General features: G+C 40.8%; 1 protein-coding gene across 2 annotated transcripts in view; it reads left to right on the top strand.

Annotated features, from left to right (window-relative positions):
* LOC124555625 (TBC1 domain family member 22B) overlaps nt 1-14,673 on the top strand; it is a 143,260-nt gene that overhangs the window by 103,195 nt on the left and 25,392 nt on the right. For both annotated transcript variants that reach the window (XM_047129597.1, XM_047129596.1), the window contains exon 8: nt 13,940-14,126. In XM_047129597.1, coding sequence (XP_046985553.1) covers nt 13,940-14,126 — 187 coding nt within the window. The remainder of the gene's footprint in view (nt 1-13,939; nt 14,127-14,673) is intronic.

Here is a 14,673-nt window from a genome sequence, read left to right as displayed (position 1 = left end):
TGGTCAAGACAGAATGCTGACGTTTGGCATCCATAGTAGAATGTGCACTGTCCCGTCACGAGTCCACACCTGTGCAGATGCTGAAACCCATCATGATTCTTGCAGAGGAAGACAGCCAGGCTCTCCATGATGGTGTCTGCTCTTATGAGTGGAGGTGTACAGTATCTGTTTGCGTGCACAAATATATGTGGTTGGGTAGCTGCACTGCCCCGATCATGAACAGTTGCCCTCCAAGACAGAAATCCGGCTGTGGCTAAAGGTAGCCCAGAGGTGATGAGTCGATGGAAGTGGACTTAGAACATGCAATAGCCCTATCACTAGTGGAGCCTAAGTCTTGTAGTGGCAACTTATAAGAATTGTCACCCCATCATCTGACATGGATTTCCCTTCGTAGTTGGTGCTGCCAGGCTGCAATGCCTTAATATTGTAGCAGCCATTTTCATTGTGCCTGTATGTGATTCAGTGCCTCTTCTATATGATGAGTAGCAATCTATCCTCTTCGTATTATTGTTATTCCACCCCAGAAATTTCCATTGTTTGAGGTAAATGATGACTGCATGGAATGAAATTTTCACTCTGCAGCACACAGTTTTAATCTGCCAGGAAGTTTCATATCAGTGCACACTCTGCTGCGGAGTGAAAATCTCACTCTGGAAACATCCCCTAGGCTGTGGCTAAGCCATGTCTCCGCAATATCCTTTCTTTCAGGAGTGCTAGTTCGGCAAGGTTCGCAGGAGAGCTTCTGTAAAGTTTGGAAGGTGGGAGACGAGGTACTGGCGGAAGTACAGCTGTGAGGACGGGGCGTGAGTCGTGCTTGGGTAGCTCAGTTGGTAGAGCACTTACCCACGAAAGTCAAAGGTCCCGAGTTCAAGTCTCGGTCCGGCACACAGTTTTAAACTTCCAGGAAGTTTCATATCAGCGCACACTCCGCTGCCGAGTGAAAATCTCATTCTAGAACCTGGATTCATCTGAAAAAATGACGGTTTGCCATTCGTGCACCCAGGTTTGTCGTTGAGTACACCATCGCAGGCGCTCCTGTCTGTGATACAATGTCAAGGGTAACTGCATCCATGGTCTCCATGCTGCTGCAAGCAGCATCGAACTGTTTGTGCAGATGGTTGTTGTCTTGCAAACGTCTCCATCTGTTGACTCAGGGATTGAGACGTGGCTGCGCGATCCGTTACAGCCATGCGGATAAGATGCATGTCATCTCGACTGCTAGTGATACAAGGCCATTGGGATCCAGCACAGCGTTCCGTATTACCCTCCTGAACCCACCAATTCCATATTCTGCTAACAGTCATTGGATCTCGACCAACGCAAGCAGCAATGTCCCAATACGATAAACCGCAATCGCGATAGGCTACAATCTGACCTTTATCAAAGTCAGAAACGTGATGGTACGCATTTCTCCTCCTTACAGGAGGCATGACAACGTTTCGCCAGGCAACGCCGGTCAACTGCTGTTATGTGTATGAGAAATCGGTTGGAAACTTTCCTCATGTCAGCACATTGTAGGTGTCGCCACCGGTGCCAACCTTTTGAGAATGCTCTGAAAAGCTAATCATTTAAATATCACAGCAGCTTCTTCCTGTCTGTTAAATTTCGCGTCTGTAGCACGTCATCTTCGTGATGTAGCAATTTTAATGGCCAGTAGTGTGATTTGTGGCAGTATTTCACTGGTGGCTGTTTCCCCCAGTTGGAGCATTGTCTCCTTCAGTTCTACCATATGTCACCAAAGGTCAGTTATGGCTTGATGCTTGAACAGAAAATCTAGCCCCAGTATTGTGCAGTAATGTTCACGTACATGAGGTATGACTACCACGCACTCCTGAGATTGTTCTGCCCCAACCTGAAAATGTAATATTGCTAAGCCCAATGAGTTCACGTCATTATCCCCCACCTCATAAAGTATAGTGCAGTGCATTTAACCTTTTCCTACCTATGAGGTCCAAGTGCACCACTGACACATGCACACTTGTGTCCAATAAAAATGCATGCTTCTTACCCCTATGTTGTTCTCCACCTTGCATATGTTTCTTCAGCAATGAAATTTGATGGGAACGTCATCTCTCAGACTTGGTGTTCCCGTTTGTATTTAACGCCTGAACATTTCGCCCCTGCCGATTCTGCACCTTACTTCTGCAATCTCGTTGCTGGTCACATAGTGACTGATGGCATTGCCACTATAGGTTCCCTGCACACCCACATCTGTAATAATTTGTCAGTAGATATAACTGTTGCTCAATAACACTCCAGCATTTAAGTCTTTTACGGTACTTGCCTGAACCCTCCTAGACACATCATGCAGCAGGCATCTTTAGTAAAGCACTTGGAGCCTATGCTCCGCTTTCTGGAGAATAATCTTATTTGCTTCACTTTTCTTATCCTGTCACTGAAAGTTACCACTGACTCACTGTGCTTCTGTGACATTCTACTCAGCTGCCCCAAAAAGCCTCATGCTAGTCTGTTCCCTGCAGCATTGCTTGAGCCTTTGTCCAGACTGTTCAAACATCAGTGCAGTTTTCAATTATTCATTTCAACACATGAATTCTTTTGCCTCCTCATCAATTGCAACATATGATTCGTAATAGCTCATCATCTGTCCAAAACCCAATCTTTGCTGCTGCCTTCAGATCAACCAGAAATGGCAATACGTCCTCAGTTGTCTTGCCAGAAAAGGGAGTAATCAAACTAGTGGCAGCTGGATCCACTGGTAAAAGAGTGTGATGCCCCACCTTCTTTCATAGCAAACATTTGACTGTGCACCTGATTTGTCCACAGATAATTGTGTTGCCTAATTTATTAATGACTCAACACCCCCTCCCTTGATGCACTCTGTATCCTGGACTCTGTCATTGTGGAAGCTTAATCCCTAGTACACAAAAAAGTATAACAAAACAACACTGCTGGCCGCGGTGGCCGTGCGGTTCTAGACGCTTCAGTCCGGAACCGCGTGACTGCTACGGTCGCAGGTTAGAATCCTGCCTCGGGCATGGATGTGTGTGATGTGCCTAGGTTAGTTAGGTTTAAGTAGTTCTAAGTTGTAGGGGACTGATGACCTAAGATGTTAAGTCCCATAGTGCTCAGAGCCATTTGAACCATTTTTTGAAAACAACGCTGGGACAATGCCCAAGCACAGTCATAGAATATTAGCTTACACATTATGTCTGATCATGAGCCAAATTGACTCGCTACACTGCCCAGCAGTATGGCCACAATGGTGGCACGTGAAACACTCCACTGATACCGATTCAGCGTATGGTGCTCTAATAACTTGCACTGCGAGCACCTTACTGGTTGGAAATATCACTGCCTGGGGTTACCATGAAATTGTGACAAATCAGTTGGTTCCTCCACCTTCATAAATACTCTCAGTTTACAATGATCATCCGACATAGATCCCATCGTCTGTAAGTGAAAGTGGGAGAAGAAAACAAAACAGTTGTCCACCCGTGCCACTGTAACTCAGATGCTAACCGCTGTGGCTGCTACGTGATGCTGGGTCTGGCTGCTAGTGTTCGTCTTGGAAATTCTTCTGACACCAGGGTTGGGTGGGCTCTACAGCTGCGGGGTCAAGTTGAGGCAGTGGGTTGTCATCGAGATGTTGTCCAGTGGTGCCACCAGTAAGTGGCTGCCCTCCTAGGCAGAAGTCCAGGTGCAGTTAGCCCCAGCTGTCCCACCAACTGATCAGCACCAAGTCCAAGGGAGTGGACTCGAAACATACAGCAGGCTCGTCAGTGGTGGAATCCAGCTCTTATTGTGGCTGCCTGCAAACCCGTTCTGCCTTGTTGCCCGGCATGGATCTTTCCTCGTAGTTAGTGCACGATGGGTATTTATACAGATTCGGTGCCCACGTTGTTGATATGGTGAGTTTTGGACCCTGGCCACCAATGTGGAAATCTGATGGTAGTATTGCTGCATCTGATGGAATGGTGGTTTGATCTGTGGCCTGCTTGTGACAGCTGTGGCAGAGTTGCTTTTTAACTTTGTAGCACCGAAAAGTGTTGGTGGCATTACAGTCTGAGAGTTTAACATGACTGTTTAAAGCATTCCATTTGGGCCACAGTGACTGCTGCATTCCCCCAGACATTGTAAAGTTTATCGACTTCTTTGTGTGGCTTCTGCTTATGAGAGGGAGGATTCAGGCAGATTGCTATATGTTTCAGAAATACTGTTATAGATTTTAAAATCATCATCATCAATTTCAGAACGAGATTCTTTGAGCAGCCTCTGAATTTCTCCCTCAGTCAAACTGTCTCCATTTTACAACAAACTTTCGCAATCAAGACAACTAAGGAAGCACACCGCAACAGTAAATGTGCAGGAACTGGTTATGCCTTTAATATGTTTCTCAAGTCATGTAGCACTTTGTAATAGTACTAAAAGAGCAAACAACTGACTTCAGGACACCACTGCTCGGAAATAATGCATAGTGAAGTAAACAATCAGGAAAACAGCACTCGGAGATTCTTCCGCAACGCACCCTCTGTTTCTACGGGCAGCGACTAGAATGTATTAAAGATGTATATGGTTGCTAACATGTAAGAAATGTTACAAGAAAGTAGCCGCAAGTAAGGGATTAGAAAGAAGTAATTATTAATTGGATTATTTTAAAATTAAAGTGTCATTGGCTTATATACATGTGGTTGTAGGAATTGTAAATAAATTAAACTAGGTTAGTGTCAACAAATGAGAGGAAGGTTCTGATGACAAGGCTGAATTAGTTAAAGACAGTAATGTTGAAATCAAAGCAACCAGCTTTTTCAAAATCATTCTTCAGACTTCACCCATTTTTTGAATGCTTTACGGAAACAAGAAAACAATAATGGCTTGTAGTGGCACTCATAGTTCAACACCAAAAAATGCATCTTTTGTGCCTAAAAGAAAAAGTAGGCTAAAGAATAAAATTTTGGCATTCAGAATATCAGGATCGGGTATAGAGGAACTGTTACAATACAGTTGAGTAAAAAGATTTAATTGCTACAGTGATATGGTAGTTATACCTCATTGTTTGAATATGAACAAGTTATGGTTTGGTGTTGCTCAGTTCATTCCAAACTTGATGCAGTGTGAAAGATTGTTGGCACAGGAACTTTGATACTTGGTTTTGTAATTTCATCTTGTGAAATTCCATTTATTGTATTATTTACAAAAATTGTTTGGGCGGATTTTCTTTAGTGTCTGGTGGTTTTGAAATGAGACTGCTGTCACCAACAAAACAGCAAGACAATAATCTGGCAGATAATAAGCTTTCTTTACTATTGTTGCACTAGTTTCAAACTGTTGAACAGTCACCTTAACTTACCAACAAACAGGGTGCACTTGGTTTAATTATATATGTGTGTATAATTTGAAATGCAGCATATCATTTTTATACATTAATTATGTGTTGTGACTCTTCAGGCTTTCCCGGCGGATATGTTGTAAATTGTCTTCACGGGTGTGCCTCCGGATGACGTGCAAATCCCACAATATTTCCTCGGAGCAACTGTCCGACATCATCAGGTGGTTGAACCTCGCTGGTGGCTAGGTACGACTGACAAGATCCGCATGTCGACGCCGCTGTATATAGAGCACGCACGTGAAGATTGCGCAGGCGCGGGAACCACGCGTGCACAAAAATTTGCAGATAGATGGCGCCAGACTCAAACGCCCTCTGCCGGGAAACGCAGAGCGGCCGTTCTGTGCATGCGCTGATGCTGTGTTTGCTAACATGCTACCAAAGTTATGACGGGTCTATTATCGAAAGCTCTTTGCTTTCTCGTCGTGATTTAACAGCAGCCAATGCAGGGTTATAGGCTGTACTCAATTGAAATCCCGCATCCCTGTTGATAAGGTTATCAGCTGTATGGATATGTATTGCTTCCTTAATGACGCAATCCCAGAAAGAGGATGCTGGGGATAAAACTTCCGTCTTTTCATAAATCGTGTGATGTCCTGTGTTCAGACAGTGTTCTTAAATTGCCGACTTCTCCGGTTGGCGTAGGCGTGTATGATGCTGATGTTCATCGCAATGTTCTTGTACTGTGCGACATGCCTGACCTATATATGCCGCCCCACACTGACAAGGAATCTTGTACACACAACGTTTCCTCAGAACGAGATCATCCTTAACCGAACCTAACAGGTTCCTTAGTTTTGCAGATGGTTGGAAAACACACTTGATGTCATATCTTTTGAGGACTCTTCCAATTCTTGACGACATGGCACCAAAGTACGGCAAGAAGGCCAAGGTGGTGGGTGTCTTCGTATCTTCATTCTGCTCCATAGATTGAACTCGCTTGGGCCTGAATGCATTACGTATCTGTCTCTCAGAATAACAAGTTTGAGGAGGACATAGTGGCACTATTTAAACATGTGCTTACTTCAACATACAGCCCCCCTTATCCTGTGGTGGCCAATTATTTTATGGAGGGCTTTGAAGATAAAGCACTACAGTCAGCCACTCTCAAACCCTCTTGTTTTCTGCGGTATGTTGACGATACGTTTGTGGTGTGGCCACACGGACTGGATACTCTACCTACGTTTCTTCAACATTTAAATTCGCTCCATCCGAATATTAACTTCACTATGGAAGTGGAAAACGATGGCACTTTACCTTTTCTTGATGTTTTGGTACGAAGGAAAGCAGATAGAACCTTGGGACGCAGCGTATACTGCAAGCCAACGCATACAGATCTATATTTGCAGGCCACAAGCTGCCATCATCCAGCACAATGCGGTAGTGCATTACATATGCTAGTTCATAGAGCGCGTGTGGTATCTGACTCTGAAAGCCTGCCGAATGAGATGGAACATTTGAAACAGTCTTCCATCAAAACGGTTATTCTGAGAGACAGATGCGTAATGCATTCAGGCCCAAGCAAGTTCAATCTATGGAGCAGAATGAAGATACGAAGACACCCACCACCTTGGCCTCTTGCCGTACTTTGGTGCCATGTCCTCAAGAATTGGAAGAGTCCTCAAAAGATATGACATCAAGTGTGTTTTCCGACCATCTGCAAAACTAAGGAACCTGTTAGGTTCAGTTAAGGATGATCTCGGTCAGAGGAAATGTGGTGTGTACAAGATTTCTTGTCAGTGTGGGGCGGCATGTATAGGTCAGGCATGTCACACAGTACAAGAACATTGCGATGAACATCAGCATCATACACGCCTACGCCAACCGGAGTATTCGGCAATTGCAGAACACTGTGTGAACACAGGACATCACATGATTTATGAAAAGACGGAAGTTTTATCCCCAGCATCCTCTTTCTGGGATTGCGTCATTAAGGAAGCAATACATATCCGTACAGCTGATAACCTTATCAACAGGGATGCGGGATTTCAATTGAGTACAGCCTATAACCCTGCATTGGCTGCTGTTAAATCACGACAAGAAAGCAAAGAGCTTTCGATAATAGACCCGTCATAACTTTGGTAGCCTGTTAGTAAACACAGCATCAGCGCATGCACAGAACGGCCGCTCTGCGTTTCCCGGCAGAGGGCGTTTGAGTCTGGCGCCATCTATCTGCAAATTTTTTGCGCACGCGTGGTTCCCGCGCCTGCGCAATCTTCACGTGCGTGCTCTATACACAGCGGCGTCGACATGCGGATCTTGTCAGTCGTACCTAGCCACCAGTGAGGTTCAACCACTTGATGATGTTGGACAGTTGCTTCGAGGAAATATTGTGGGATTTGCACAACGTCATCCGGCAGCACACGTATGAAGACTATTTAAAGAATTATGTGTTATTTGGAATTCTTTCTCTATGTGTGAGAGCTTAACAAAATCACGGAGCACATTGAATTAACTTTGTAAGTCAACTAACACGGTTTTCCATTGTAGCTTATATCAGGTTACCATATGGTAGAACACAAAATGACCAGATTGCGCTGCCAGTTATGTTGTCGAACCAAATACGAAATGAGTAAACTCATTGTGTTAAGTGTAGAGCTTTTATGAAATCCTTGGCTCATTTGAGAAACAGGCTTATTAGCTACTTAAGATTTGTCCAGCTCATCATCCTACAAACAGGACACATACAATGCCAAATAAAAAGTTCGTGAACAGTCAAAAGCAAGCACGAAACTAATGTGACTTTTTTGAAATCTGAATGAGCTCTGTGTTAGATGAGTTGAAAATAGTTCATTATATTAATAATCATTGCAGTTATATAAATTAAGGACATCATTTATATAACTTTTATCAAAATATTTGTTTCCCATTTTGTGAAAAACTTAAACAAGAATCCTGTGATTATATAAGACAACAAATTTTAACTTTTTGCTTTCGACAAAAGGCCAAAATAGTTGATTTACATGGATTTGAGTTTGTTAAAGTTGAAAATGACAATTAAAAATCAAGATCAGCTCAGGTTTGGAAGTTACTGAAACTTTTATGTTCTTTACATATTATAATGCGACATAGTCAATCAAGCTAGCAGTGGGCAACACACATTTACTTACAGATTATTTGACAGTGGTTTTGGTGTTAATTTGATGCACTCATCACAAATATGTCCATTTTTTCTAGAATGATTCTAGTCTTTTTAGATGCAGGGTGTTGAGGCTCATATTTTTACCAAAATATTGATACATATATTTTTCAAATTTTGTTAAAAAATTTTAATAATGATGAAAATATCTAAATGGATTTAAACAATTTAAGGGGTGCTGAATCCATATAACACATTATTTTTGTCAGATAGGCCCTAGTTTGTTTTAGATATTTGGAAGGCTATGTCACTGAAACATACGAGGAATGCAAAGTTTTAAAGTCTACCCTATTCACAAATCATGTTGAAAAATAAGTGCTTCAGACTAAGTACACGAAAAGCTACAGTCAGTTTAAGTCAGTTAAAGATACACTATTAACAGCTACCTTGTGTACAACACACACTTCTCCTTACCTGTCACTTACGGGGAAGATGTAGAGAAATATGCCAACACTGAAGCACTGAATCTTCCATGGTATCGATATTCCATTACAGAAACATGTTGGTAAAATCTATTGCCATATTTATCACTAAACACGCTTCAGTCTTCAAGGAAAATGTTGATATGTGAGTGAATGAAGTGCATTTTGAGTGATACATTGCAGTGCAGTCTCTCATGGGCACATAACATGGTCATAGGCACATACAAGGGTGGTTTGAAATGTTGTCGGAATGGAATAGAAAAAAAGTACTTACAACACTGAAACTTTTTTTTTTATTTTTCAATGTAATCTCCTTGTAGATTAATGCACTTGGTCCAACGGTGTCCCAGTGCCTTGATTCCATCTCGAAAGAAAGTTTCCTCTAGGCCTGCTAAATAGTTGTCAACTCTGGCTATCAGTTCTTCGTTTGAAGTGAATCTTCGTCCACCAGGAAAAATTTTCGGTTTTGGGAAGAGATGTCTACTTCGCAACAGTTGAATATGAAGGAACAGAGTCCCCCAGTGTATTCTGGAAATTGGCATGAATGTTCTTCCTTTCATACCTTTCTTTACGAAGTACTTAATTGCTGCTCGAATCTCGATTTCCCCCCCCCCCCCCCCCCCCATCCCCCCTTTTTCTTTTCTTTTCTTTCTCCCCATCTTCGCAAATCACTACAGAGGAACAACAACAGAGCCACATCACCACCACAGCTCTCTTCTGAGAGCACTGACGTGGCATGTGTTTACAGGCAACAATCTAATGAATATCACGTGAACAACTCGTTGTGCTAGCGCTGACCTCTCATGGTGATTCTGAGAACTTTTCAATCCACTCTGTTACATGGTCAGTCACAAGTTCAATGTAATTTTCAGCCCTCCTATTGACCAGAAACAATGTCATACCTTTCTGAAACTATTTCCACATGTTTAGCACATCAAGACTTTTCGTCGTGGCCAGTCCTGTTTGTAACATAAGTCCTTAGCATGATTGTCCCACTCACAAATGTAGCAACAGTACTTAGTGTACCCACCGTGTAGGCCCACAAGCATACCAGTGACTTTTAAATCAGCACATATGAGCCACTGTTGCTTATCAGAGTTAGTGTTGTGTAAAATATCTCTCAGCATGATGTAACTTCCCTTTGCTAAGGCTGCATATTCCACTGGAATGGAAGGAAGCATGTTGCCATCATGTAACAGTGTGGCTTTCAAACTAGTTTTTGAACCACTTATGAAAAGTCTTCTGTAGCCTTGTTTGTATAAGATATTGAATTCTTGCATCAGAGCTTCAATATATGTACACTATGTCATTATATTGGTTGTGTCAAAAAATCTTTCGAGTGGTTTTTGACATCAGCAAGTAGTATGAGTGTGTGCTGAAAAGTAATGCATCTGAATTTTTTATGTGAAAACTCTTAAAGCTTTATAAGTAGAACAAACATTACTAACAATCTACACCTTTTTCTTCGTGTTCGCGTATTTGCAGCCCTCTGCTGCTAGAGGGCTCCGAATTATAGCATGTAACATGACGGTGTGTAACATAACTATGTTGGTATACAGGAAATGACATGCTGTAATAGACTTTCGAACTCGAGGGGTTCGTCCACACCCAAGTGCGGTGACATCTGCAGGAGTTCAACACCTCAGGTTCGCTGTCGTTGATAATTCTCCATACAGTCTTGATTTGACCCCAACCGATTTTCATCTGTTTCCAGAACTTAAAGAACACCTTTGAGGACTTCACTTTGATGGTGGTGAAGTGGTACAAACAAAGGTGAGGCTACGGCTGTGGCTCCATAAACAGTGACCTCTACAGTGAGAATACCAACAAATGGGTGTCTCGTCAGGAGAAATGTGTCCATTGCCAGGGTGACTGTCGTGAGAAGTAAATATGTAGACATGAAGAATAAAGATGTAGAATCTTAATAACATTTGTTTTATTTAAAAAGTTTTAAGAGTTTTCACATTATAAATTCATACTTTTCAGCACTCGCTTGTACATACTCAAGCTGTATCTTCCACAAAATTCCACTCTCTGAAGCAAGAAGCTAATAGTTTGGCTTCATATTTTGGAAGGTTCAAGTCTCTTACAAGATCATTGAATTCAGCTTATGTGATTTTTTTGCATTTCATGTTGGTTTAAAGGTGGAATTGTTAGATGTGGAACAATGACATGTATCTGACTGGTCTTCATTTCTTCACTGTCACTATAAAAGTTTATTGTTGTGGCTGCTGCAGGGTATAGAACTCGTAAGACCCACTCCATGAGGCACTAGTCGCATTGCAATTGGTATATTAGGATACTGCATTATACTCTTTTCTTTTTTTTCTTGTTAAATCCTATATTGAGTGGAGGCAATGAGCAGTAGTAGCCAGTTACGTGGTTTGTAGGTTCGCGCCTAATGGCTGGCACTGCAGAATTCATGAAAACTTTTTTGCTTTCATCATTGCACTTAGACTTGATGAACATGACATATAACAAACATGAGGAGCCCATGTTTTTGATTGGTCTCCTACATGGCACCCAAAGTATAGGAAATAAGCTTCTTTCACTGCTTAAGCTGGCTGTGGTGGCTGAGCAGTACTAGGCGTTTCAGTCTGGAACAGCGAGACTGCTATGGTCGCAGGTTCGAATCCTGCCTCTGGCATGGATGTGTGTGACGTCCTTAGGTTAGTTAAGTTTAAGTAGTTCTAAGTTCTAGGGGACTGATGACGTCAGATGTTAAGTCCCATAGTGCTCAGAGCCATCATTCCCTGCTTCTGACAATGTTATCGTCCTTTGTCCAAAAATTGCATCTCCACATGTGCAACAAAAATTGTTGGGGTTACTAACACACCTGTGGGGAATAACAGCAATTTTTATTCCACACAGTAACTCAGAAACTCACGCAAAAGTCACAATACACGCTGGAGCATTCCGGAAGGCAAGGAGTGTCATCAGACTGTTAGCTAGAAACAAAACACTGATGTAATATCAGATGGAGCACGTGTTCACCAGTCGATATATCTGAGGTTGTGGTCAAGGTCATTGCCTCACATTACCATTTGCGTCTCTTAAAGCTGCGTGAAACACAGCATTCACATGTGAATTCAGTGGTATTCTTGATATAACAAGAAAATGAAAGCTAAAAAACAGAAATAAGCATGTAACATACATAATATGTCATGAAAATGGGAGCTAAAAAACAAAAATTGTCATTTTTTAATTCATCATACCAAAATCTATAAAGATTTGGTATTTTTCTTCATGTAAAAATTTGATTGTTGAAGAATGTAATCCTTAAATAAGGTTGTTTCTGGCTTAACTGTAACAAACTAGCATTGCCTATTCACTTTCAGTTATACACTAACATCTTTGCAAGCATCTGAACCATCAGAACATGCGTGATCATTGAGTATTGTGGTGATCCACAGTCTTGTCAGAGCTTACAGCTTCCTATGTAGGCAGAGTGTCATTGGTGCCTGAACTGAACCGGCACCGACAGCAGTTGTAAAACTATAGTGTATATCTAATATATATACCACTATAACAGTATACAGATTTCATGGGAACGTAGTGTACTAAACATAGTATTAGAAGAAAAATTTGTCTTCAGAATTGAAAAAAAAAAAAAAAAAAAATGCATGAAACTCTGAGCTTTAATAAGGAAAGAACTGTTATGAGAGTGGTTGCTGAGCTTTACATGAATCTATAAAATACAATGATAGTGAAAAGAGTGTAGTAAAAATGGCACCAAGTGTCATTGATTGAACTGATGTTGCCAAACCTCTTATAAACCAAGTGAACACAAAGAAAAGGCTTCAGTGGTGTAAGGAGCTGAAAAATGTGCTTCCTACCACAAGCAACTTGTACTGCTTTTGTGCTTTTGACAAGTATGGGTTTTTCCCCACCCCCCCTACCCCCCACCTCCACCCCTCCGAAGCACAAGACATATTTACGTATGTGTGATACCATGGAAATGCACAATGTAGACTGCTTACATTCAGCTGCAATCCACATTGAAGGTACGTTTAGGTTTCGCATGTTTATAATGTGGTTTTAACTTGGTTTTGTGCTCATATCTTCACGCACAATGCTAGTAATGCCCAAAGTTAATTTGATGAGCATGAAATGAAACAACAGTTTTCTTTCTGCTCTGGGAAAACATGTAAGAACTTGTTGCCATGTCTCCAGAATAAGTGGGGAAAATTAGACCATTTTGGTCATACAGTGTTTATATACACTGAGCTGCAGGAGAAGTTATGCTGCTTTTTAGACCGTAAAGTGGCCTTCTCCTATTAAAAGTGCAATACAATTTTTACAACCCCTGTATACCCCATATTGAGTTTATGTATATATGAAATAAAGTAAAAAGTTATTTCTTTGTGTGTCGTTCAAGCCTGAAAAAGTTTTATGTCCTGTTTATAATTAATTCATCTTCTGCATACATATCTTGTGAGTTTAACAGCTAAATGCCTAACTACTTTATATATTTTTTTCTTTTTACCGTGATTTTTGTATGTTGTAAAAAGAAAGTCTTTCTGTGGTTCAGGTACTATACCAGTCTGTAGGGTCTGATATAAATGGCTAAGTGAGGTCCAACAAAAGTCAGTAACACACAAAGGTGTAGAATCTCCAACAGACCTGTTAAAGCACTGTGATGTTCAAACCAAACTTTGGGTTTATGATTTTTTTACTTTTTAAAGGAAAATATCGTGGCTTCTTTTACAATGTATTGATATTTTTAAGTTAATTCTTCCAATCTACCTGTTAACGAATCTGTTGTGTTACACCTTTCACAAATACACATTAGGGTTCTGATATTTGCCACTACAGTTAAACAGAAAAAAGTAATTTAAACACATTTAATCAGCATTTACAGTATTTGGAAAATGAAAAGTGCTGTTTCAATTATTCAGCCTCCAAGGAAACTGTGTAATAGTGACTTACCAAGCAGACTAACAAAAAAGATAAATACATGTGTTTTATTTTAATGGTATGTATGAAAATCAATTCTTTTTGATGTGGTATTTCTACATTTTATCATCTTTCTAGATTCATATAGACATCCCTCGCATGAGCCCACTGATTGCCTTGTTTCAACAAAAGACTGTTCAAGAAATGTTTGAAAGAATATTGTTTATCTGGGCAATTCGACATCCAGCATCTGGTTATGTTCAGGGCATAAATGATTTAGTCACACCATTTTATGTAGTTTTTCTGCAGGAAGTGATACCAGAAGGTGAGAGAACTTTTTTGATGATTGTGTATATATATATATATATGTTCATTCACTGTTGCTTCAAGGGCTACATTTTGTTAAGTTTTTAATAAGCATGAATTTGCATGTAGGGCTACCAAAATACATATGTTTCTGAATAGTATGTTCATGTTGTCCAAAACACTAAAAGCTTTGAGAGCATTATAAGAACTTATATAAAAAAAAAGTGTATTGCTAAGCTTGACCTCATAACTGCCTATAGTAGAGATGGTAGACTGTAATGTCCATCGATCAGTCTGTAAAATAGAAACCTGACAAGTTATTTCCATGGTACATATGTTTCTGTTGTACTGAGTTTCACCTACTTCATGTATGTTATGTAAACCTGGGATTAACATTAATTTGGCAAGAATAAAAGTGGCATTATTCTGTTATTTTTCCAAAATACTGCACAACTATTTGTTATTTTATTAGTCACACCTGTTTTTTGTGAACTTATCATTTCTCTTTTGCAAATCATTGCTTGCAGTGGAGAGAAAAGTTATCGGAGGCCTCTTCCAAATTTTTG

Source organism: Schistocerca americana, chromosome X (assembly GCF_021461395.2).
Source record: "Schistocerca americana isolate TAMUIC-IGC-003095 chromosome X, iqSchAmer2.1, whole genome shotgun sequence".
NCBI classification, from domain to species: Eukaryota; Metazoa; Arthropoda; class Insecta; order Orthoptera; family Acrididae; genus Schistocerca; species Schistocerca americana.
Note: the sequence above shows the minus strand (reverse complement) of the source record. Positions and strands in the feature narration are given on the sequence as shown.